This window comes from Pholis gunnellus, assembly GCF_910591455.1.
Source record: "Pholis gunnellus genome assembly, chromosome: 1".
NCBI lineage: Eukaryota > Metazoa > Chordata > Actinopteri > Perciformes > Pholidae > Pholis > Pholis gunnellus.
The window spans coordinates 6,720,193-6,747,632 of NC_136528.1; the positions used below are offsets into that span (position 1 = coordinate 6,720,193).

General features: G+C 38.2%; 2 protein-coding genes across 2 annotated transcripts; one reads left to right on the forward strand and one right to left on the reverse strand.

Moving 5' to 3' along the window:
• Window positions 1-4,425: 4,425 nt before the first annotated feature.
• Window positions 4,426-8,317, forward strand: LOC306712692 (beta-1,3-galactosyltransferase 1). The gene is made up of 2 exons (XM_079182089.1): window positions 4,426-4,687; window positions 6,562-8,317. The coding sequence occupies exons 1-2, from the start codon at window positions 4,638-4,640 to the stop codon at window positions 7,802-7,804; spliced, it is 1,293 nt and encodes a 430-aa protein (XP_079038215.1). The 5' UTR covers window positions 4,426-4,637; the 3' UTR covers window positions 7,805-8,317.
• An 8,679-nt stretch (window positions 8,318-16,996) lies between these two features.
• Window positions 16,997-18,707, reverse strand: LOC306696794 (interleukin-17C-like; the record flags this gene model as incomplete). Its single annotated transcript, XM_079160495.1, has 3 exons — window positions 16,997-17,255; window positions 18,341-18,576; window positions 18,687-18,707. The coding sequence occupies 3 exons, from the start codon at window positions 18,705-18,707 to the stop codon at window positions 16,997-16,999; spliced, it is 516 nt and encodes a 171-aa protein (XP_079016621.1).
• Window positions 18,708-27,440: the final 8,733 nt, after the last annotated feature.

Here is a 27,440-nt window from a genome sequence, read left to right on the forward strand (position 1 = left end):
CAAAGTTGCAGTGAACATATATAAAGCAGTAGTGCGTTCACGTGAACGGAGCATGTTAGAAGCATTTAACGGTGACAGTCGTGGCGAGTGGAGGAACATCAGAAGCCCCCGGCGTCATTTAAGTAGCAAGTTTGGGAGCATTTTGTCTTCCCTGTAACTTATGACGGGATGAGGGTGGTGGACAAAACCGTTACGTGAAGAGAAAGACATGGACAACGGCAAAACATCGGGCATGACCACACATATGAAGCTCCACCATCCCGGTCTGTCAGCGACGGGGGACACTCCGTTGTGGAAAACAAAGGATTTCAAAATCTGGTTAAAGTGATCACACAAGACAGGTGCTGTAGACACGCCCCCTCTGTGAGAGTCACACAGGCACTCACCTGGTGCAGGTGCTGACAGAAGCAGCAGAGTGGAAGCTAGACAGGCCCAATAGTAATATCCCAGTCACCACAGAAAGGTCTACCCTCTCCCCAGACAATGTAGATATTCTCATTTTTTAAAAAACAAATGTAAAGTTGTAGACCATTTCACAGTAATGGTAAACATTATTGCAGTATATTTGAATGACATAACCTGACAGGAAGTAACCATAGACCCAAGTTGTTGCCGAGCAGTTCAGTTCAGTTGAAACAGTGTAAGCTAGCTCACTGGCTGTTTCCATCATTCAATATTGATCAAAGGATGAGAGCATCAACATACCTCATGCTGCACTTAAACTTAACAGAATTATTTATTTGTTATTTATTTCATCTTGTTTCTATTGGACATCTTCGATATTTTAGTTTTTATGTAAGACTATAGCCCAAAGTTCTTTCCTTTAAGTGTTCTTGAAGTTCTTTAATTAATAACTTTTCTTTGCTGATCCGAAAAATTATCCGAACCGTGACTCAAGAACCGTGATCCGAACCGTGAGGTTGCACCCATATATATATATATATATACATATATACACATATATATATATGGGTGGTATGCCATTCATATCAGTAGTATCATACCACTGATATGAATGGCATACCACTCTGATTCAATGGCATATACCACTAATGTTAACTTTTAAACTTTCACCTGCCTTCAGGAAACCGTGTGCCGTTGGAAAAGTACCGGCATACCACTCTTGGGATAGGTACATACCCCTGAACGACAGCAGCATATCACTATATTTGACTCCTCCCCTTGTCTTTGCTGATCCGAAAAATTATCCGAACCGTGACTTCAGTTTTAATGTTGCTCCTGTGATAACACACACGTAACGTTACTGTTAGCGTTAGCTCAACTGTTCGTCTTGAACACACGTCAGCGATTTCTGGTCTGCTCTTCATTTTGATAATCGTCCCGTTTGCGGTCCTGCAGTCAGTTCAATAAGAGCACAAGTAAACACAAGTTAGGTTACCAACATTAGATGTTAACTCTGTAATTGGTGATTAATCAATTTATGTTAACTTAACTTGCTATGCTGTTAGCTAGCTAACCTTTCTAAGGCTAATTGAGCTCAACTAGCTAATGTCACAGAGTTAGCTCCACTAATATTAGCAGTCTAATGTTATGAAACAGACCAAGTGAAACATTATCTGGGATATTAACAGTTCAATAATTATGAAGACAAAACAATACTGGAGAATTTGAATTTTGGATGATAAGCGTGACTTTCCCTCGGCTCCTTGGTTGATCTCCACATGGCTCAGAACAAGGATGAACTGAAGTCGGTCACGTCTTGTCACTCAAAAATGAAGTAGTAGTTTGAATAATAAAAAATATTCTATCGTCATTACAGACACATTAACCTACAATAGACAGTACAATGTAGCTGGATCGTGATTCACTGAACTTGTATATAAAACCGTATTTCCACCTCTTCACAGAAAACACTATAAATTACAGTAGTCTGCTGTTTTGGTTAATGACCGCATTAACTGTTAATTTACATGCAAGGGATGACCATTTAAATGTATGTTACCATTATTATGAAATACTGTAAGATACCATTTTAAATCCACCGTAAAGTTACAGCAATTCATTACAGTGTACTTACTTAATCAGTAACGGCAGGCTCGATAGTAGAGCAACCCCCCCCCCCCCCCCCAAGTACCTTGGACAAAAAGGATGAAAGCGGCATGGCTGGTGTGACACCCCTCAATCAAACAATACAAAGAAGTAAGAGGAATTTTCTCAACACATAAACGAAACATTTCATCCTTCAGTTTATAACAAACATTCAACATCAACACATATGGAGATACATGGTTTTACCTGGATAGGAAGGGGATGACAAACTGTAGAAATGTGTGTAATGTAGTAAAAAGTACAATATTTACCTCTGAGATGTAGTGTAGTAAAAAGTACAATATTTACCTCTGAGATGTAGTACAGCATAAAGTACAATATGTACCTCTGAGATGTAGTGAAGTAGACATATTTCTTTTTTTTCAAAAGGCTTCATAGCTCAACAAATATTTTAAAGTTTTGATTTGAACAAGACACTGCTCACAACTCATTGTTGAAGACACTTTATAAGCTTTCACACTTTGAATTAAGGCATCAACCAATTTTTCTTTTTTTTCTCCAAGGCAGCAGCAACAAGTCTGATATTAAATTCATCTTTCAACACAACAGCGTTTTCCTCAGTAGCTGAATTGGCAGAAGAGTAGAGCTTCATCAGCATTTAATCAGATCTGAATCCATTTGGGTTTTTCAGCTTTTTAAACTAAAGTTTAAAACAGGTTGTTCCTCACATAGAAATTAGTTGCTATGACTAAATATGTACACTTAGTGTAGCCAACGGAACAAACCAGGTGGCAACCTCCAGGTCTGGAGAGTGAAGCCAATGCTTAACCTGCATTCTCTCGAGTGTCCATCAGGGGGAGACTCCTGTGGTTGTATAGAAGTCTATGAGACAATGAATACACTCTTGATTTATTACCTCAGTAAACATTAGTTTATGGTCTCAATCTTTAGTTTATCTTCTTCAATACAGCATGATGTCCATTTATGAAATGGTCCATTTAGAGTCACATAAACCATAAAGCAGGGCATGCTTTAATGACGCTACAACGCTCCCAAGCACCTATTGTTCAGGGCGCGACGGCTGGAATAACAGCCGGATGATATAGTTTCTTTCTTACGTAAATATCAGTGAAGAGGAAATATGTATAGAGAAGTTAATCATTTTAGTGCAAGACTATTCAGACTTTTATGATCTGTACCTTGGACTTCTCTTTTGTCCAACAGTCACAACATTCAGTTGAAAGGTCAAACTGAAGATAAAGAAATAGAGAAGTGAAGCTGCTGGGAGGGATGTACGGTGCTGGAAATCCATTCATCTTTGATCTGACTTTGTTTAGTCAGTGAGGCCTACTGTTAACTTATTGCAACTTCATCCTCCCCGTCATATTGCGCATTTTTTGGTTACTTACTCTCGCGCTCTGAGGCCAAACTTGGTCAAATTTTCGGTCTTAAGACCCGTGGTGACCGAGCTTCTGAGGCAGTAGCAGCAAAACTATGAAATGCTCTGCCTTCAGTTTGCTGAGTCTGTGAATTTGTTTAAAAATCTAAAGACATACCTGTTTAGACTGGCGTTTGGGTAAAATTCATGCTCAAAATTCAGCTTTTAATCTGTTTTTATTGTGTATTTTACTATTTATTGTAAATTATTGGCCCTTGTATGGTCACATTGTGTTATTTATGTTTTCTTCTTTGAAATACCGCTCCTGTTAAGCACTTTCTGTGAAAAGCGCTATATAGATAAATTGTACAAACTTACTTACTCAACGGCAGGCTTGACAGTAGAGCAACCCCTCTCAAGTACCTTGGGTAAAAAGGATGAAAGCAGCACGGCTGGCGTTTTTAAATGCAACATGTGACGCCCCTCAAACAAACAAACACAAAGAAGTAGGAACACATAAAGGAAACACTTCATCCAGTTTATCACAAACATTCAACATCAACACATCTGGAGATACTTCGTTTTACCTGGACAGGAAGGGGATGAAAAACTGTAGAAATGTATGTAATGTAGTAAAAAGTACAATATTTACCTCTGAGGTAGTGGAGGACAAGTTACACAAAATGGAGACACAAGTAAAATACAAGTATATTTTAATTTGTACTTAAATGCAGTACAAGATTTACTTACATTCCAAAACTGGTTTTACTTATTTAATACCTCCTCATCACTACTTATGACGGATTTCTTGAGTGTCAAACATACACAGGAACAATTCTACAACTCTATCAAAAAAACAAAACAAAGCTTCACAAACAACCTGCTGCTGAATCAGTACAACCACACACCCCAGCCTCCTCTTTCAACAGGAGGAGCAAACAAGGTGTGGTTACAGGTAAAAGGAACCACAGAGTCATGGTTACTTCAACAACCCTGGGAGCTGGCTGACAGCAGCAATAAGCACAGTCTGTTACAGAGATGGCCTGATCTGGGAGCAACCGCTCGGAGATATGATTTTTTTATGTGCTTTTGGAGTTTGTCCTCACAGGTAACAGGTGTGAGTCTCACTTCAACTGCAACTGACTGCCTCGATGTCGTGTCGTGGATTTTTCAGTGTCACATTTTTTTCTGCTCCCCATTTCTAAAATAAGTAAATTTAAAAAAAAAAAAAAAGGACGACAATCAACGTATGGAGTGTGTCAACATGCTGGAGAGTGGCTTTGCCACGGGAGGGCAAAGGTACGTAAGCCTTCATTTTATCACCTGTATTCATTAAGCTTTTTTATGTCTGACGGGGAAGCAGAGAAGAGCAAGGAAGGCGCTGTGGTTGGTTATGAAAACCCTTATGGGAGTAATTTATTATCTAGACCTTTAATCTGTACGAGAACTGGAACATTTCATCCGTAAAACAGTTCATAAGAACCTGCGTCGCAGTAAAAAAAGAGATTTTTATAAATACTACTGTTAATTTACTCCCAGACAGTTTACTTAAGTAAAAGTAGCAATACTGCAGTGGTGGTAGTATTCAGATCTTTTGCAGTAAAAAAGTACTAATATCATTTACAATATCTTTCCAGTCGGTACTTGTTTTAGTACCACTTTACAGTTAATCTTTGTTGGTGTATTTTACTTTTTCTATTATAGTTGAATTTTTTACTTTATTCACTGACCTCACTCGTGTTGCTATTGTGTTGTATTTTGCAATGGTGTCAGTATTATTTTTTTTACGCTTAATACTTACATTATTGTTTATATTTTCATTGTAATGCTTTTTATGTTATTCTTCTGTTGTAGCTTTAATCAAACTCTGGCACAAGTATTTCCTTCAGGATTAATAAAGTTCTTTCTTATCTCAATACTGCAGTGGTGGAAGGAGTACTCAGACCTTTTACTAAAGTTAAACAAGCAATACTGTCACAGTTCACGGGGTTCCGTGTGGGTTTAGGTGTGGAGCAGATACTCATGCGCAGAGTTAGACACAGGACACAAGGTGAGGTGAGTGCAAGGCTCATTACTAGGTGTTCAGCAAACAGAAACCAAAAACAACTCCAATAGGGAGCGTGAAAAATCCAAACTAGAAATAAAAAGGCAAGTCACAAAAAGGGCTTGGTCGCAAAAACAAAGACACAAACCGGTGCGAGTCAGAGGGTCTACACGAGAGAAGACGACTGGTGACGAGACGAGTCCACAAGGAGAGGAAAGAACAAATGAATGAAGGGATAATCCAGCAACTGGAACAGGGCAAGCAGGGGAGTATAAGTAGGTGAGGGGTGATGAGCGGATTGCCGGCAGGTGAGTAGGAATGAGTGGAGTTGGCATAGGGAAAAACCAGGGGCAGGTGATTGAGCACAGGTGGGGATGATGAGCATGATCAGGCGAGAGAGAGAGAGACACACAAACACACAGCAAGGCCCAACCGTGACAAATATGACAGTGTGGGAATAAGTACTCAGACCTTTTATCGAAGTAAAACTAGCAATACAACATCTGAAGAGGAAGCGTGGGGATAATGAGCAGCGGACTTCGAGACCATCACTGCCCGAGGTGACCAAATGCCACCAAACTGCCCCAGAGAGGAGAGGGAGGAGGGGGGGAGAGGGAGGAGAGGGAGGAGAGCTAAGATAGCTAAGATGGAAGCTAAGCTAACCCAGCTAGGACCTGAGGCTACTCCACTACCCAGCATGCTCCTGGCTGTCTGATGTCCGGTCGCAGAAAAATAAGATGAATGAAAGCAGCGGGAGGTCGGTCACTGTTGAGCCCACATCTGGATGAACAATGTTTTCCTCAAGTTGAATTTTTAACTTGAAGATGTTGGCCATATTATCTGCCCTGAGAAACGTTTTTGTTTCTGCTGTTTACATTCATTATGTTGCAAATTCAAAGAAATGCACAACAGGAATGTACCACTGTTTTTGTTTTGCTTGTCATGTGTTTGTTTGTTACAAATGGGCTACAATTTGATTTCATTTAGCATCCCTATGTTGCATAATGGCAATAAATGATCCTTGAATCCTTAAATGTGGTGGCACAAAAAGTACAATCAAATATGTATACTTGAGTAAATGTATTAATTGCCCCCACTGCCTGTCTCACTGTCTCCTCTCTGCTCTCAGCCAGTGCACGGTGAACGCTGGGAAACTGTCGGAAAGCAAGAGACTGTGTAGTTCATCACGCTGCAAGTACATCTTCCTCATCCTGGTGTTGACAGTGGTTTTCTTTGTCTACAACACAAACATCAAGGACATTGTGTCCGACTGGGAACCAACAAAGTGGTGGATTGCATCTAATAGTCAGAGACAAAATGTTGTCTCTCCCAACTCGAGTGGTTCCAGCGCCGGCACGCCTGGATCTGAACCAACTGGGTTTGTAAAAGAGATCAGCAATGTTGCACTTCGTCAAACTGAGACATCCTCAAAGGTGACAGACGAGACTGTGACGGCCCTACGTAGCACGAACGCTTCTGTGTTGACTCAGCAGACGACTCCAAGCGGAGCTGAGCCGCCAATGCCTTATAAATCTCCGGGCCCCTACCTGGTGGAATACCCCTCTGAGTACCACTTCATTATAAATGAGCCAAAGACGTGTGAGCAGCAGAAGTCTTTCCTGGTTCTGGTGGTTCCCGTGGCGCCCAACAACAGGGCCCATCGCGACGTCATCCGTAGCACCTGGGGCGGTGAGGGCGCGGCGCTGGGCAAAGTGGTGACGCTGTTCTTCCTGCTGGGGCTGCACAGCGGAGAGGGGGCGCCGCAGGTCCAGGAGCAGCTGCTGCAGGAGAGCCGGGAGCACCACGACCTGATCCAGAGCGACTTCCTGGACTGCTACAAGAACCTCACCATCAAGACCATGGTGATGCTGGAGTGGCTGGACTTGCACTGCTCTGGCGCCTCGTACGCCATGAAGATCGATTCGGACATGTTTCTGAACGTGCCCAAGCTCATCGACATGTTGGCGAACACTCCGAAGACAAACTACATGACGGGACTTGTGGCGAGAGGTGGCATGGTCCTGAGGGACCGGTCATCTAAGTGGTTCCTCCCTGCGGAGATTTACCCTTCGGCATATTACCCTCGTTATGCTTTGGGCCTGGGCTACGTTTTATCTCTTGACCTCCCTAAAAAGCTTGTAGAGGCATCCAGACATGTTAAAGCTGTTTACATTGAAGACGTGTATTTGGGGTTGTGTATGAGTCACATGGGCATCCCTCCCACCGACCCCCCGAGCCAAAATTATTTTCATGTGTTTCCAATGACATACAGTCGCTGTGGTTACTCTCAGATAATAGCCACGACTACACATCCACACGATGATCGTGTGAGCTTTTGGAAAGACTTCAAAAGACCGGGTCAGTACTGCTGATCTGCAAAAATAACGACGGCTAAAGAAGGACTTAATATATTGATTATTGATTCATAGTTATATAAACTACGATAAAAAAATTGAAATCAGCTCAGCCACCACGGAATGACTGCTAACGTTAGCTTAACAAAAACCATGAATTGCACTCTACCAATTACAGAGATGCAAGGATGGCGTATTTTTGTGGGCCAACCCCCAGAAGTTAGTTTCGCACAGGATTTTTCTACGAGAGTTTTGGATCATTGCAGAAAATAAAATCTCTGAGGTAAACGTTTATGATACTGACAAGTATGACACAATCATCAGAAGTAAAGAGCTAATGTTGACTTCCTGTTACGCTATAAAGGAACTCCACCACGGTCACATGACTTCCTGTTACGCTATAAAGGAACTCCACCACGGTCACATGACTTCAGGTCTCCACGACTAAGCTAGAGGAGGACTAGTGTTCTAGTGAGGACGTTTACTCGTCTCATTTACACTCTTTTTAAGTCACGCAAAAGCTTCTAAATTCACCAGAGGGGTTTTTACTGACCTGTTTTATATCAGAGAACTAAACGTTAAATCTCTTCCACTTTTGTTAAAGACAGACTTTATTTCAGCCATTTAACCAAAATCACATTAAAAAAACACACAAAACAAAAACACCCTGAGAGACGAGGAAACCAGAGGTGCAAAGATGACACTTCTGGGTTTTAGATCTCCTACCTGTAGCGCTCTAAAGCCAAGTTAATAGTACAGTTTAAATGAATGAAAACAACTTACCCAAAGTTTCAAGTACTGCACCAATTCCCCTCAGGCCTGCTGTTTTCTGTTTAGATCATGGTAACTGTTTCTGAAGTCAAATAGCTTCAGGTAGCCATGCTTTTAGCCTGAAGAAAGTCCTCTTTACAAATAGATGTTATGTAGTTTTGTACATGGAGAACAAACAATGTACAACGGTTCAACCAGACTCAGAACTGAAAGAGACACAGATCCATCTGAGCTTTTTACACCCCGAAAACATGGAGACACATATAGAGTAGTCCTCTCACACCTATGACTGCATACGATCAAGCTGTAGAGTGAGATTACTGACTTTATGACTCAATAAAAAATATCAGATTACAAAGGGACTGTTGCTCAGTATATCGAAACCAAATCCAGCCAACAATTGCAATGTATTATTCATTAATCACCAAGGCAAGGCAAGGAAAGTGTATTTGTATGGCACATTTCAACAACAAGATAATTCAAAGTGCTTCACATAAAACCATTAAAAGCATCAAAACATAAGGCAAAAGAAAAGGATATTTAAAAACAATTAAGAACATTCATTGAAACATTAAAAAGCAGTGTAAGAAATAAAATACAGTCGTAAAATGCAGAAATGCAGAAATGTATTAATATCCTTGAATGTGGTTCAATGAAAGGCAGCAGCAAACAGAAACGTCTTCAATCTGGATTTAAAGGAGCTGAGGGTCTCAGCAGACCTGCAGCTTTCACCAAACAACAGAGTGCAGCTAACAAAGACAGTATTTAAAGAAAATACGTGCTTTCCTCAAAGGCAAATCTTATGATTTAAGAGTGAACATGTGGCACTTCTAGTAAGCTAGTTTCTCCACCCCGAGGTCTGATCATTTTCTGGAGTTGGGAACATTTTGGTAGCAACTACAAATTCTTTGGAGCTTTTTCCCCCCCTGTGTGTTGATTCAATCAAGGTATCATGTCATCGGTCAACACCTGGCATTGTATTGTATTGTATTGGTTGGGTATAATCCAAGAGCAAAGGAGAAATCTGAGAGCGAGACGTTTTCACGAGCACAAATAAGCAGCTTATGTGTGAAGAGAAGGGCTGAAGCTGAAGCTAAGGAAATCTGTACAAGCAAAGATACATCTGAGTGCAAGCATGCAGTTATGAGCAGAAGCAGAGCAAATCCAAACACATAGCAGGGGCTGTTTCAGTAGGATGACGGGTTTTTTTGGGAGAACATTACACCCTCTTGAATGAAGACAGGGAAATAAGATCCATGCAAATGGTCACGCCAGACCATAAAAGGGTTGAGAAGCTTGGGTTACTGTGACGCCGCCTCCGCCCTCACCTGCAGGGTGAACCCATGAAGAATGAGGAAATCTCAAAGAGAAAGGCTTTAGAGGATGTTTATATAGCAAGAGATTAAGAAGGAGTTAATAAGTGACCAAGGTGGATGAAGCTGTGTGCTAAAAGAAAAACCTCAACTCTGTTATGTGTGGGCTGCCACCACTAATGGGTATAATAAAATAAATAAATATATTTAAACCTTATACTAATACTGTAACCACAACAAGAGACACTGCGGGATTCATTAATCAGGTTTTTTTTGTTTAAATCCCCAAAGCTGTGTTTTTCTAGCCAGAAAACATGCTGCTGTTTTTCTCTACATGAGACGTGTTGAGACACGTCACAACATTCAGAGTAGACGGGCATCACACTGCGGTCAAGTGGTCCGTCATCTGCGGAACTTCGGTCACGTCAGCCGGCGTTTGAAATGTAATGGTCGTCTATTCGTGGTGTTACGGTACGGGTGCTTGGATAGCCCAAAAAGCCCGGAAATAGATCAATATTTCATCAATAATTTGTCTAATTTGATATAACAAGTCAAAAACAACGTCATTTTGTACATTAAGTGAAATACAACAATAAAATGATCTGAAATACACTGCTGTATAATCTTTAATTGAAAAAGGGTTCGAAAATTATAATATTACCTAATAATAATCTTTGATCTGTAAAAAAAAAAAATTCCTTCATTGGATAGCTAAAGTTCTGTTCATGATGACCCCATATATCTCCATGTCAAATGTAATGTAATCTTACTGGATAGTTTTTGAGAGAAGTGCATGTAAAGTTAGCTCAAATGACATTCAGATAGTCATAATTTCCCCATATTTGCCATTTTATTAAAAATAATCCTTAAGAGGTTATGTCAATATGTCACTGGATTCTTGTTTATGAAGACTCTCACTGTACCCAAGTATATTTTCATGAAATATTACTGTACAGTTTTTGAGATAAGTGCATGTAAAGTTAGCTCAAATGACATTTTGATATTCATAATTTCCCTATATTTGACATTTTATTAAAACTAATCCTTAATAGGTTATGTCAATATTTCACTGGATTCTTGTTTATGAAGACCCTGGCTATACCCAAGTATATTTTCAAGAGATATTACTGTACAGTTTTTGAGAAAAGTACATGTAAAGTTAGCTCAAATGACATTTTGATATGAATAATTTCACCCATTTTTGACATTTTATTAAAACTAATCCTTAATAGGTTATGTCAATATTTCACTGGATTCTTGTTTATGACGACCCTGGCTATGCCCAAGTATATTTTCAAGAGATATTACTGTACAGTTTTTGAGAAAAGTACATGTAAAGTTAGCTCAAATGACATTTTGATATTCATAATTTCCCTATATTTGACATTTTATTAAAACTAATCCCTAATAGGTTATGTCAATATTTCACTGGATTCTTGTTTATGAAGACCCTGGCTATACCCAAGTATATTTTCAAGAGATATTACTGTACAGTTTTTGAGAAAAGTACATGTAAAGTTAGCTCAAATGACATTTTGATATGAATAATTTCCCCATATTTGACATTTTATTAAAACTAATCCCTAATAGGTTATGTCAATATTTCACTGGATTCTTGTTTATGAAGACCCTGGCTATACCCAAGTATATTTTCAAGAGATATTACTGTACAGTTTTTAAGAAAAGTGCATGTAAAGTTAGCTGAAATGACATTTTGATATGAATAATTTCCCTATATTTGACATTTTATTAAAACTAATCCCTAATAGGTTATGTCAATATTTCACTGGATTCTTGTTTATGAAGACTCTCACTGTACCCATGTATATTTTCAAAAGATATTACTGTACAGTTTTTGAGAAAAGTACATGTAAAGTTAGCTCAAATGACATTTTGATATTCATAATTTCACCCATTTTTGACATTTTATTAAAACTAATTCTTAATAGGTTATGTAAATGTTTCACTGGATTCTTGTTTATGAAGACTCTCACTGTACCCATGTATATTTTCAAAAGATATTACTGTACAGTTTTTGAGAAAAGTGCATGTAAAGTTAGCTGAAATGACATTTTGATATTCATAATTTCCCCATATTTGACATTTTATTAAAACTAATTCTTAATAGGTTATGTAAATGTTTCACTGGATTCTTGTTTATGAAGACGTCTCTTCATTTGTCTCTTTGTATATAGCTGTATCTGTCTGTGTGGATAGGGTGGTGAAATATGTTTTGCATTTTATCTTTAAAAGTTTTTCTTTGAAACTTGACAATCAGAAAGTAAATAATATGCATGTGCAAGGCTTACTAATGTCAATGTCTAGATTTTCAATATAGACAATTGAAACATTAGACATGCAATAAAATTACATTACATTTTAAAGGACATAGTCGGAGTGATCTAGAGCAAAAATTCATTTAAAATTTACTACAACCTTTTTAGGAATTGTTTATTTAACAGTTCAAATATGGGGAAATGAATGTCATTTGAGCTAACTTTACAGGCACTTTTCTCAAAAACTGTACAGTAATATTTCATGAAAATATACATGGGCATAGTGATGGTCTTCATAAACAAGAATCCAGTGAAACATTTACATAACCTATTAAGAATTAGTTTTAATAAAATGTCAAATATAGGGAAATTATGAATATCAAAATGCCATTTGAGCTAACTTTACATGTACTTTTCTCAAAAACTGTACAGTAATATCTCTTGAAAATATACTTGGGTATAGCAAGGGTCGTCATAAACAAGAATCCAGTGAAATATTGACATAACCTATTAAGGATTAGTTTTAATAAAATGTCAAAAATGGGTGAAATTATTCATATCAAAATGTCATTTGAGCTAACTTTACAGGCACTTTTCTCAAAAACTGTACAGTAATATTTCATGAAAATATACATGGGTACAGTGAGAGTCTTCATAAACAAGAATCCAGTGAAACATTTACATAACCTATTAAGGATTAGTTTTAATAAAATGTCAAAAATGGGTGAAATTATTCATATCAAAATGTCATTTGAGCTAACTTTACATGTACTTTTCTCAAAAACTGTACAGTAATATCTCATGAAAATATACATGGGCATAGTGATGGTCTTCATAAACAAGAATCCAGTGAAACATTTACATAACCTATTAAGAATTAGTTTTAATAAAATGTCAAATATAGGGAAATTATGAATATCAAAATGTCATTTGAGCTAACTTTACATGTACTTTTCTCAAAAACTGTACAGTAATATCTCTTGAAAATATACTTGGGTACAGTGAGAGTCTTCATAAACAAGAGTCTTGACAAATTATTAATGAATTTTGATCTATTTCTGGGCTTTTTGGGCTATCCAAGCACCCGTACCGTAACACCACGAATAGACGAGCATTTCATTTCAAACGCCGGCTGACGTGACCGAAGTTCCGCAGATGACGGACCACTTGACCGCAGTGGGCATCACCGCTCCGCACTGGAGGAAATATTTAGTCCCGATGTTATCGGAATGGTTAGTGGGCCGCAGCTGCTGGAGACGGGAGACAAGGAGTTTCTGAGGTTGCTGCGATATAACGTACAACCACAATGTATTCACACATCTGAATCTGGGTGTAAACATTAAGGGGAGACATTACAAAAACATTGTTTTTCGTGCACTGATACATTTTGGGCTATTTTGCTTTGCTTTGATTTCGGGGGTGATATAAAGAAATAACCAAAATTTCACTCTGTAAAAACGTTTGACTCTAAAATGTCAATAAAGGGAAACAAGAATTTTAAACCTGGCTTTATACAATGTTCCCATTTCTGTCCTGGGGATGTATGCAAATTAGCACACGTCATAAGATGACAGCGCATTTGCAAATGCAAATATACATTTCCAGAGAACTTACAATGTCAACAGCTTTATATTTCTGTGAGAACTGGTTCTGTTCTGCTTTCTGCTTGAATACATGAGTGTGAATTTCAGTTTTCTATGATTCCAGCTGGTCATTAACTGCTGTTAACATTAACTTATATTTATTTGATCATTACCTAATGGTTGAATTCATGGATTAAATAATCACGACTCGTGCATTATGCATTTTTAATCATGTGTTTTGCAGCGTAAATATAAAGTGTTACCCTTTATTTGTGTGTATTTTCAATGTAAAAGCACTGTTGTCACTTCCATCGTGTCTGAAAACCTCCACAGGTTGCTTCCTGTTACAAATGAACTCATCTCATAATTTTGTTACATCATTTTTTTGTGTTTTTACTACTTTTATTACTCTTCATGATAAGGTTCAGTGTTTTAATGACTTTATATTTACCTTTGTGTCTAAAGTCTTTAGACACAAACAGTTTAAACTTTAATCGTGACAGATGGATACCGATACAGATAAAGCACTTTATTGCTAAGATGAAGAAAGAAACCTTGTCATCTGACACAGCATTCATTTGGGTGTTTAATTATGTTGTATAACAGAACAAAGAAATCTGTTAATATGTAATAAACTCCACTCAGGTGAAACGTGACGATGTAACAGAGTAACAGGCTGTAAAGTGTCACAAAGGGAGATTTTATTAAACCCATATATTGTTTTAGACATCCTGTTGTCACGCGGAGACACCTAGTGGACATTTTGCACACTGCATCTGAATAATGTGACAAAACTGACTTGATGGCCTCGCCGTGGTTTGTACGTTTAGTTGCTAATGTGTGTGGAATAAATATATTACAAATAAATAATTGAGAAAATGCATCAATAATTATAATCCAATAGTATAAAAATATTGTACTGAAACAAGCAACTCTGCATAATGAGTAATTTAACTTTTGGTACTTTAAGTATATTTTGAATGCAGGACTTTTATAGTCACAGTAATTCTGCACTGTGCAGCCTACTACTACTAAAGTACCTAAAGTATAAGATCTGAGTACCAAACCGTAACCATCCCATCGTCACATTATAAACAATGTGTAATGGGTTATTGTAAAAATGTGCACTCTTACTCTGAGTCACAAATCCGTCAAATCTAAACACACTAATATGAAACATATATATATATTTTTTTCTCACTTTCCAAGGATTTCATTGTCGCCAATGTCCACCGTGAATAAACGTCCATAAGTCCGCTTAGAAATCATAGAAGACGGCCTAGAACTCCAGAAGTGTGCTATGGGCTTATTGGAAACTGGAAGTGCTAATAGCCAATTTCGGCATACTTTTTTTGCTGCTTAATTGTTAAAATATAAACAAAATTGGCTAAATTAATAAGGGATCAAGTTGTTGCCCACAGCTGAGCCCGCTACTTCCTCCATGGCAATACTTTCTTGTTTACATCCCACAAAGCGGCAGAATTATTGAAGATAGTTCCAAAATGTATGCCAACGATTATCTCCAAATAATAGACAGAATTCTGTCTATTATTTTACTTTTTTCTTACTTTCTTAAGAAAGAATAGTCAAGCACCAAATGTATTAGTTATAACTCTCTTTATGTAACTTAGAGTATTAGTGAAATTATCTATGTGACATATTTTACGTGATTCAGATGCAAGTGAGGAGAAACAAGACAAATGACGCAAAGAAACCCTTTTAATTTGTGTTTCAGACGAGACGAGCAGCAGCACGGGTGTCCATGAGGCTTGTTTGTGCTTTCACAATTTATAAAAGAATAAATAACAAACCTAAATTTAATTTCACTGGACCGGGGTAGAGGGATCTAATTGGTTGATTCCCTACTGAATTTATGCCTCAGGGTAAAAAAATACTTCACGAAATGTCTTTAAGTGTAAGACAATTACCTAATAAATATAAACAAGTATTAATGGTCACATTTCATCCTCCAGAAGTGTTTTACACATTTAATCCAGCAGAGGCCGACATTCACAGTTTAAAACAAAGGCAACTTAATTCACCGGCCACTTCACAGTGATCAAATCTACATTACATTTGATCACAATAAAAAAATAAAATAAAATAAATTACTTTTTTATAAATAGTATAAAAAGATAATTTGAAAGTCCTCACATTGAGCCCAAAGAGTTTACATCATATGTAAAACAGCACGCAACTTAAATGAGGAGTTTGATGCTTTACAGTGTTTTTTAAAAGTAATTAATCAAAGTGTGGTTTAAACTTTAAAGATTTAAGTAACGTGTGTGTAACATTTTGGTTTCTTTTTCTTTTTCTGAGTGCTCTGCCTTTTTGTGCAGCCGCTCAGAGATTGAAAATCTCAAAATGTTTCAGATAACGACGTTACTGTAAAAAATGTAGACGGAGCTTAGTTGGCCGTCTGTCTGTCCTGAGCTTTGTATGTCAGACAGACACTATCCTGACAGACGCCATATGTCCATCCATATGTCTCCCACGCCTCCTTGCTCTCTGACATTACGGCTGTCAGATTGAGCATCGAAAAGCTCGTCTATCCAAAGCATGAGGGCAAGCATCCTCTGGTCGTTGCTCTCGGTAGGCCATAAGCAAAAGCAAAGGGGCAAATGCAACGCTTTTTATACGTCGATATCTTGGATTCCGGCCGTCGCCAAGTTGTTTTTTTCACAACCGATGAGCAGAAGTTACCATATTTGGACCGAGGAGGAGTGACGTAGAGACACAATATACGTCTCTGGTAGCGACCTGTCAATCACAGTAAACCCCGCCCTAAAGCCATCCAGGAAAATTTACTAAATGAACATCATGCTGTATTGAAGAAGACTTAAAACTAGAGATTGAGACCATAAACTCATGTTTACAATGTTTACTGAGGTAATAAATCAAGAGAGAAGTAGAGTCATTTTCTCATAGACTTCTATACAACCAGAGGAGTCACCCCCTGGTGGACATTAGAGAGAATGCAGCTTTAAGACACTTCTGCATCGACTTCACTCGGAAGAACCAGAGGTTGCCGCCTGGTAACGAAACCTATATTCACACGGCGTCCCTGACACGTTTCAAAACTGACGCTAGAGCATCATTGTTTGTAGCTTAGTACCACTGAGCAAGCGTCGGTATCTGAGGTGTACTTTACATTCCCAACAAACAAAAAAACATAAAACTGTAATAAATAACTGTAACTAATGACACCTTTATATATCACATAGAAACATATCAATTTAACCGCAAGCTACAAGACGGACTATTTCGCTAGCTAGCTAGTTTCTTTGATAATTTTGTGTACTTGGGCACAGCACAAGTGCAGCCCACAGGGACTATGATCAAATCTTTGCTGACCACGAATTTGTTTGGGTCTCGTGGGCACGGAGTCTTCCTCAAGACCATCAGCGAAGCAAACACGGGCACAGAGTTGTAGCGCATGTCTTCACGCTGGTTGATGATGCAGCCGTCACAAAGACACTCGGCAAAGGGGATCATGTAAGGAATCCTGTTGTCTTCTTTGTTTAGGCTGATAGGAGACAATCACACAAAACAGACATCAATAGTCGGATTTATTTATATTTGCATTTGTTCTCTATTGTGAATTGTTTACTATTCTTATTTCAAGCCAAGTGTCCTTTATGTGATTGTGAAGTCAGAGCTGAACCCAGGAAAAGACTATTTAAAGGACAGGTTCAACGTAGGGCTGCACAATTTATCATTTATTTTAATCAACATCACAACGTCAACAAAGACTGCATTATCGGTAAAGCTGCACATTAAAATGTAACTATCGTTTCTTTTTTTTAGCTCGGTGCCTTTTGTGGTCATGTTTTGTGTGTTAAATTTCTTCAATAAAAGAAATTAGAAATAATATGCTTTAATTTCTTTTGTATTTTAGCAGAATTCTGAGCAAGATAAAACTGAGTACACTTTAATATCTGTTTATTTATCGAAAGTAATATCAGGATATTCAATAAAGTAATCGCATATTTGTACACATTTCCCAGTTGACAGTTATTTAAATCTATAATCACAAGTACACAAGTTTGCCACAGAGCTAATTTTCTGCAACAATCTAAAATCCAATGACTTTGAATCTTGCGAGGATAACATTATCTTTGTGTATAACCAGAGAGGAGGAGACATAAAGGGATGCCGAAATAACTACATAATGATGCTGATTTATACTTTTGTCCTTTAAAATGTACCGTATATTCACACTGTCATACTGCTTCTTTTACAAAAGTAAAAGGTCTCAGTACTTATTTCACCACTGCAGTATTGTTAATCCTATATATAAAAAAATTATCGCAGAACTTTTACTTTTAACAGAGTAATAATGTTGTACTTTTATGTGTTTTTTTCTAATTGGAGTAAATATACTTGCAACAGAGTATTTTGACACTTAAACACATATTGACACAAATTGTTTTCTTAACTTAAGTAAAAGATCTCGGTACTTCTTCCACCTCTGTAGTATTGTTACTCATAGTTCAGTAAAGATCTGATTATTTACTCCACCACTGTTGTGATGGTGATTACTGCTCAATCATGATAACAGTGAGCGTCTTTGTCCCTCCGCGGTGCCCGTAGCTGCATGTTGTCACTTACCTGTACTTCCACGGGGACAGGGAGCGGTTGCTCAGGTCTCCGCGCATTTCTGCGGCCGTCTGCGCGCACGTCCGCGTGTCCTGCGTGTTGTGGAAAAACCTCAGGCTGCCCCAGTATCTCCGCTGGAACCTGCCCACAGTGTCATTCACCTGTTCCACGCCGACGCACCTGGAGGACCTCCCGGCAGCAGCAGCAGAAGGAGAAGAAAGTTGGTCGTTGAAGATCAGCAGCAAAATCTATAAACATTTAAAAACACAAATATGTGTAAACACACACAGCTCCAGTATGAACTGCAACAGTATCTCTGAAGTAAAGTGCGCTCCCTCTGGTTCACAGTCAGAATTACCATTTGCAGAAGTCTTGTCATCTTGAACCCGGAGATGTTTGACTGAGCCCGTCCGCTCCATTGCACGCAGTATTTATACACTATCTATATATGAAGGCTGCTGTGGTTTGAATGGGAAAATCCTTTTAAATCGGAGTATTTCCTTTTACTGAATCCCTGCCTAAAAGAAAGAGAAACATCAGATCAGCATCATGACCCCGCCCTTCCGCACTGGGCGGTGTCTCTCATCTCCGAGCTCTGATTTTAAACATGGTATTAAATTAAATTTAATGTGTTTAATATCACGCATTTATGAAAAACGTCATGAAATAAGTCAGTTTGTTCCTCTGTAAATGCAGCATTGTGTATATGAAATATATAAATGAACATTATTTATTGTTTTCATTTCATTTATTAGGCAAGGTCAGCTTCATTTATAACACAGGCAAAGAAATGCATTAAAAAAACACAATTAGATCAATTCAGATTTTAAGAATTAGCTCACATTAAGACAATAAGTTTCTGTATTACAAGTTATGTCTAAATATGCAAATGAGGTATTATCTAACGGTAACTTTTGGTGAATTTAGAAGAAATCTACAGAAGATCTACAAAACTAAATGTGTATTTTGTATTTTTTTCCTTCCACTAGTCTGACAGAAGACTGAATGGATCACAAAATCTCAGAATGGATCAGTAAATGAAAAACAATGTTTTTGTCTCACATTAACATCTGTTTCACTGGGACTTTCATGGTTTTGTTGAAGTCAAGAAAGTTAATAAATATTATAAATAAATAATTGGTTTATTTACGGTATGTTTATTTCCTTTATTGCATTTGGGGCAGCTTATTAATAGTTGTAGTCTATATGTATTTTAATTTAATTTGAGTAAGGGCACATCATGTTTTGTTGAACAGGAAGAAAAGATGTTAGGATTCTGATATATAAATGTGAAGACATAGATTATTTATTTTATTTTGATTATATCATTAAACAGATTATAACATTAAACACAATATGACCGGAGATGTGATCTAAAATGGTTTAAAAGACAACTGACACTTTTCTAATTTCTATTTTAGATTACTGAACAGCAAACACTTTAATTAGATAATTGATTATGTAGTCATTAATTATTGTAGAATTTCTGATTGTTGTTGTTTCTTGTTATTCTTATTATTTTTAAGGGATGAGAGAAACAAGACAGATGCATGTCATTGCATTTTAACGTGCAACTATACTTTTTAATGTCTATGACATATAACTTTTTACACAACATTTTTCTTATGACCAATAAACACATTTATTCTCACTAACATATCTTTACTTTAAAGGTGCAGCATGTAGGATTTGGCATCATCTAGTGGTCAGGTTGAAGATTACAATCAGCTGAAACTTCTCCCGTGTGCTAAGCTTGTAGATCTACGGTGGCCGAGGTGAAAAGGCGACCGTCCCTTTCTAGAGCCAGTGTTTGGTTTATCCATTCTGGGCTACTGTAGAAAGATGGCGGCCGGCTCTGAGAATACGACCTGCCCCGTATGTAGATATAAACGTCTCATTTTACCATAACAAAAACACAATGATTCTCCGATGAAGACATGCAATTATTTATTACTTATGAGTTCCACCTTTACCAGCTGTAAAGTATTTATAAATACATATATTCATACACACACTCTCCGGGAGTATGTACTACCCTTGTGTATTACCAAATGGGTTCAGTTTGTAGTTTAAATATCTATTTCATTAGTTTTGTTGGTATTTTTGTAACTGTGTTTTCTTCCACTGCTGCTGCTGCTTTTATTTCTATCTATATTGAATTATCTAGTGTATTTAAACATGCTGACTCAAATGCAACTCCAATGCAAAGCATGCAACATTCCCCCACTAAAAAGACATCCAGTAGTTACACAGTTTAGTGCTCAGATCCAGGGGGAAGAGAAAACATAAAACCCGGTAGACTTTGATTCAGGGGCAGAACAGCTCACACATGGGTGACGACACATTTCCTCTGTGTAGAGTTGACTTCAACGTCTCCTCCCCCTCTGAACCTGGCGGATATAAATGTTCTGTGACCTGTATTTAGACACACAGAGAGCAGCTCTGTCACATACAGGCTCCCTCATTTTCTCGAGTTTCGATCAAACTTCTGAATATCTTTAAAGTCAAATGGGGGCGTAAACAGAAAAAACAACTCCAGAGCACAAAGAATAACAAGTTAAGTTGCATGTGTTCACTATACAACATTTACTATGAATATATCATCAGTGCACACATAGACTTGCTGACTCTGCTTCTTTAAATCACAACACCTGCTGACACGGCTATTTTTAGAGAAAAAAAGAATCTTCGAGCACCTTCACATAAGGAAGTCTGTCAGGGAAATGCTGCTTGTTAGAGGGGTTTTCCACAGTTACATCATCATCTTGTACTACTTCAAGCTTTTTCTACGGCTGCTATCAGGAGTGACTCAGTATCTGAGAGTCTTTGTTGATATAGAAATATTGCACATTATGTTTTAGATGCGCTAAAAAAAATTCAAATTCCTACTATGATTTATGTTTACATAACCTGACTTGACTAAAACAGCTGTCTGACATGCTTTGCGTAATTAAATAATACTGTAAATACAGTTCAGTCGGTGGCAAAATAATTTGGAAATGTGCCTTTCTGCAAACCTCGGATACGTTAAATGAGGATGTTTTTGCATTTGGTCGGAGCAAGTGAAGTAGTACGACGAGCCACCGTTATTGAAAATTACGTGGTATGAGTATAACCAGGTAGAGAGTCCACCAAGGTTACGTTACGCTGTTACGTTAAGTTGTTACATTGCATTTTTCCGTCATGTTGTTCCATCACGTTGTTCCATCACGTTGTTTTACGTCACGTTGTTTTACGTCACGTTGTTTTACGTCACGTTGTTTTACGTCATGTTGTTACATCACGTTGTTACATCACGTTGTTACGTTTGTTGTTATGTTATGTTGTTAAATTTGTTGTTACGTTTGTTGTTATGTTACGTTGTTATGTTATGTTGTGATGTCACATTGTTATGTTTGTTGTTATGTTACGTTGTTACGTTTGTTGTTATGTCACGTTGTTACGTTTGTTGTTATGTTACGTTGTTATGTTATGTTGTGATGTCACATTGTTACGTTTGTTGTTATGTTACGTTGTTACATTTGTTGTGATGTTACATTGTTATGTTATGTTGTGATGTTACGTTATTACGCTACGTTAGTATATGAACACAATTCATGATCCTTTTCTAACCTTAACCAAGTAATTTTGTTGTCTAAACCTGACCAATTATTTCACAACAATAACCATGTGGCACTGTACGTTTTTGCAAGCATGATACGGGGCTGATATGAAACATATTCATGAAACTTATTTGAACAGCCTGTTGTCATATAGCGTTTGTAGCTATACCTACAAAAAAGAATGTGCTGTAATTCGTAGGTATCCCACGAAATTATTTAGTATGTAATCCACATAATTATGAACTAAGTATAAAGACCGCAAAAACCCACACAAGACAGGTGGGTCAAACAAACACAGACCTTTCCTCCAGAAGACCGTTGTTAGTGCAGTGTGTGAAAAAAGAAGTCAACATTGATTTATTTGTCCCTTAATGACACTTTTGTAGTTAATTTAACCCAAACCACGATTTTTACCTCAACCTAAGTTGTTTTGTTGTCTAAACCTAACCAAGTTGTTTCCTGTAAAGACGGAAGTTTATTTAAAAAAGACTGTATGCATTTAACAAACTGAAATTAACACGTGTTGCTGGCTTTCATAGGAAAACGCACATAAAATGGTGAGTAACTCATTCGTAATATATAATATATTTAATATAATAACCTAATATGGTTGCATTGGCAATATGAGTGGAGGAGGTTACTGTAAATGTAACTTCCTCATTGACTAAATGTCTTTAGGTTGTTTTTATCAATTTACACCATCTTCTGCTGTTCTGTAGATTTGAGCATAACATACACTCCCAAAGCTCATCTAATGCATTTTGTTGAAACATGCATATCTTTAATCTAGATTTGTAGCACTGATTCAAGCTGTTGGAACACAAGTCAAACAGGCTGAGGTAACTTCTGGAGGCTCAGACTTTTTTTGATATATCAAGACTCTTGAGTACTTTCCAGTGATACTGCTCTCCAACGTGCCAACGTCTTCCCGCTCATATCGTCAGCAGAGGAAGTGCTGTGTAATGCATAGCCACGTGTGCCAAAGAAATAGTGGGCAACATTTCACCTCTACCTCTGGGTCCACACAATCTAAATGTACAGTCATCAGTTATATACAGTATATAAAAAAACTCAACCAAACAAAATAATGTGGAGAGCCGATCAAAGTAATACTGCTGTCTTATTATCTTCTTGTGTGGCATCAAGATATAGTTTCCATTTTTGTATTTACTAACAGTGTCTGTGTGTGTTCTGATAGTGTTTCCTGGCTTGGGTCTGCTGTGGCAGAGACGAGGGATTGACTCCCGCCGGAAGTCCCAGCAGGCTGGTGGAGCGCTGGATCCAACCACACTGACTGTATATGAGAAGTGGACGTGGTTTAGCCCCGCCCTAAAGCTTCCCCTGCTTTACGGTCTATTTGACTCTAAATTGCTGCAGAGACATGTTGATAAATATTTTCAAATGTTTTCAAATGTGATGAACTACTTTTTCTATAATGAAAAATGAACCTTTAAACTCTTAACTACACAGATCAATTAGATTTTACTGCATTATTTTTGTATTTTTACTAGAATTATTATATAACATATAATATATATATTATTATATAGTTTTTCTAACCAGAAAACACAGAGGAGTTGAGGGCCAGTAGTAAGTTTAGTAACCTTTTTAATAGATGAATCGAGCTGAACGATATTAAAGTGATTATATGTGAAGTGTCCAAAGGTTAATCCTCACTACCTGGGTGGTGATCGAGCTCACATAACAGACATTCCTCAGTGTCACAAGCTGTAGTGACGTCAGTGGGGTGATGCAACTTCAGTGCAATCTCCTCCTCCTCGGTATAAATGTGTGTCGCCTGTATTTAGACTCACAGGATGAGGTCAGTAACGGAGGTCAAAGAGCTCTTTGACTGAACCTCAGGCCGTGCTTGTAGTGAACCAGCTGTGAAACACCTGCAGTATTAGATGGACCCGGGGTCGTCTGTGATAAAACCAGAGGTGGAATGTTACCATGTACATTTACTCAAGGGCTGTAATAAGTGCAAAATTCAAGGTTTCTGTACTTTACTTGAGTATTTTCGTTTTAACCCCAACACCTCAGACATTCTCCCTCAGCCCAACTTTTTAAATCTGTTTAACTGTTATAACGTCATTTATTTGCTTTTGTTTTTTATTGTTATTGCTTTAAGTGTTTTTGTTTTGTAAACAATGTAAAGTGCCTTATCTTTTTAAAGCGCTATACAAATAACATTTGTTATTATTTGTATTATTATATGAAGAATGTAGTGTTTCTTTATTGTATTTTATGTGTATTTTTTAGCTAAATGATCTTAATATGATGCGCTGCTGTAGTTTAAACTAGCCAACAGTATAAATACAATACAATATATAAAACCTACAACATAATATATATTATTCTGAAATGAGCCTTCTGCATAATGAGTACTTTAAAGTTACTGTGAGGAGCTTTTAACTGGTTATGACCCAGTCTCAGTCTAGTCCTGATCCTCTATATGAACCAGTCTCAGTTTAGTCCTGATCCTCTATAAGACCTCCATCAGTAAAGAGACCATCAGAGAGAAGATGGTCTATTTCCATTAGTTTTTTCCTATTTCCATTTTCTATTGGTCCACTGTGGACAGACCCAGGTCCGGCTTCACCTGCAGCCTTGGACCTGCAGTCGGAGCTCTGGAGGGAAGAGGAGAGCTCAGCTCTCATTAGCAGCAGCAGTGTCTCCTCCTCCTCCTCCTCCTCCTCCTCCAGGAGCAGAGCTTCTCCTCTCTGGGAGTCAACACCGACACCACGCTGCTGATGTGCGAAATCTGTTTAAAAGCGCTCCTAGCGATGGATATTATGTGATACAATATGTTACTTGTGGAAGGTTTAAAGTACTAAAAGGAGAGTTACTGAATTTATTGTGGCTGTGAGAGAAACCAGAGAATTTATGACACCACCATAAATTAATACAAATCAGAGAGGGGGGGATGTTGCTGAAGAGTTTCTGAGCACAGCCTTCAAGAAGGTGGGAGAAATGTGTCAAGGAAGTGGCCGACTGAAGTCCAAAGGATTTCAGCCAATCACTGAGCTGATCGATTTGGTGAGGAATGTGTAATATGAGACATTTCAGAGACTCTGCAGGGTTTGAAACTCTGGGAGACTTCAGATTCTCTGCGGGCCATCGGGCAGATGGCACCACCCTGTCGGGTGGTACGGATTGGACCTCAATTCCATGGAATATGTATGTATAATCTTGTATATTCATAGAATTCGGTTTGTAACTGCATTTGCTTTTGTTAGTATATTAAATTCCTTTTGATTCAAACTCAAACCAGCTGATTCGGCCTTATCTTGCTGACGGATCAGGAGCAGAGAGGGGGGGCTTTTCCCTTTGCCTTTTGTTAATTTTTAAGACTGAACTATTAATTTACCTTTCCGAAATTTTTCGACCCTCTGCGACCTTAAAGCTGCATTTTTCCTGCAACAGGTGACAGAGATTCTGAGAAACCCCCCGACTGTGATGCCGGCACAGTTTTCACTCTGAATTAAAGATAATGATGTTGGAGGGAAATAATGAGATCCAGTTACACGACAGGATCAGACTTTCTGCTGTGCTCTCTCAGCGTCTCTCTCTCTCTGGATTACCAGCGGGGCGCACTGAAAAACAAAACTGTCACAACCGAGGTGCATGAGCTGGAAACAGGCAGGAAGCAAACACCGGCGATCTGTCCCCGTGGACGACCAGGAAAACAGTTTTCTCTGCACATAATTAGCTCAGAGTGCACCTGTTTTTGTCTTTGTGCAGGTGACGACAGGAAACAATCAGGTCAAAAGCCATAAGACAGGGGTCTCAAACTCAATTTGGCTCTGGGCCACTGCTGGTATTGTCATCTCATCGGAGGGCCACTTCAACGTTCAAGTACTATAAGAAAGCGCAATATTTTGGAAAATGTACATTTTTATTTTTAGAAATCTAGCATATTTTAACCATACTTTTCGCCAAAAATACACCCAGCAGCAGTTTCTCTACATTTTGGTGTAAATATTTTTTTCTTTTGCCCCATTTTTTTACAATTTATTGAAACATTGCACTTGAACCAACAATTGCAATCCCTGAATACATTTGTACTTTAATCTATTTCTTGCCAGACACCTGGCAGCGCTTCTGCTCACACACCTGAGCCACATTTGCCCTGATCGAGGTCACAGTTGAAACCCTGAGTACAGCTTAAAGATGGCCATCACTAAGCCTGGACCTGTACTTGAATTTATTTAGTACAGCTTCTGGAAAATATCCTTGACTGTGGTGCGACCGTGTATTGGACACAAACTCAGCAATTCTTCTGTCACTTCGAATTGACCGGTCTCTGCTGGAGGATCTGGGTCTGTCCACGGTGGACCGGTCTCTGCTGGAGGATCTGGGTCTGTCCACGGTGGACCGGTCTCTGCTGGAGTCTGAGCTGAAGGAGTTTCTGGTGAACCTGCATGATTTCATCTGGTTTCACCAGAATCCGACCTGGTGTCTCCGATGACGAGCTTTAAGAATAACTCTATAGAAATAGACCATCTTCTCTCTGATGGTCTCTTTACTGATGGAGGTCTGATAGAGGATCACTACTAAACTGAGACTGATTCACAACCAGTTAAAAATTCCTCAAAGTAACTTATGTGGGATTCTGAATGCAGTATTTTTTACTTGCATAGAGTATCTTACATTAGTGCAATGACTTCTACTTTAAAAAGGATCTAAATACTTCGACCTGCTTGTATGAATAACATCTTGTCTGTTGATGTCCCTTCAGGTAATCTGAGCAGGTCTGATCAGGTGACAGAAAGTGTTCGGGTCACATTCCTGTCACATTTCAGCCCCGCCGAGTCTGAAAAGCATCGAGCAGCAGGCGTGTCTGATCCACCGCAGGATAACTGACAATAGTTTGTGACTTGACTGAAAAGCAGCCTGACCTGCCATCAGGGTCACTATTACCCGTCTTCTGTAATGTAATGCGATTTTAAGTTGTCATGTTTTACATACATTTGGGTATCTAGAGTTCCTACCAATTCACAAACTGTGAAATAAGAAAACCCAGTCCGTTTTTTGTGAAACATGTGATTCAACAAGCCAATCAGACCCCCCCATTTATGTCACATTCAGGCTCGTTAGAATATGCCTCCACAATCTGAGCATCCCCACCCACAGTTTGAGATCTACCTTTACAAAGATGCATCATTCATATTTATCCCACAAGCCAATCAGAGCAGACGTGGCTTATTTCAGGAAGAGGCTCTTAAAGAGACAGGCGCCTAAACAGAGCGTTTCAGACAGATTGCGAATACACAAATATTAAGACTGTGTGAGAAAAATAATGTGTTTAAGATTAAAGCATGTTAAAATGTTCTAGTAGAAACCCTCCACCAAAAACCCTGAACCTGAAATGAGCATAATATGTCTCCTTTAACTGACATTCACAATATCATCTAGATAATCATCAAAATATGCTTAAAATGGCACTAAAATATCCTGGAATCACTCAACTATTTTGTTAAGAAACCAATAGTTTTCATATAAACATC

Coding starts and splice junctions, on each gene's coding strand:
- LOC306712692 (XM_079182089.1), top strand. CDS start 4,638: ATGGAGTGTGTCAACATGCTGGAGAGTGGCTTTGCCACGGGAGGGCAA. Junction 4,688..6,561: donor TTTGCCACGGGAGGGCAAAG/GTACGTAAGCCT, acceptor CTCTGCTCTCAG/CCAGTGCACGGTGAACGCTG.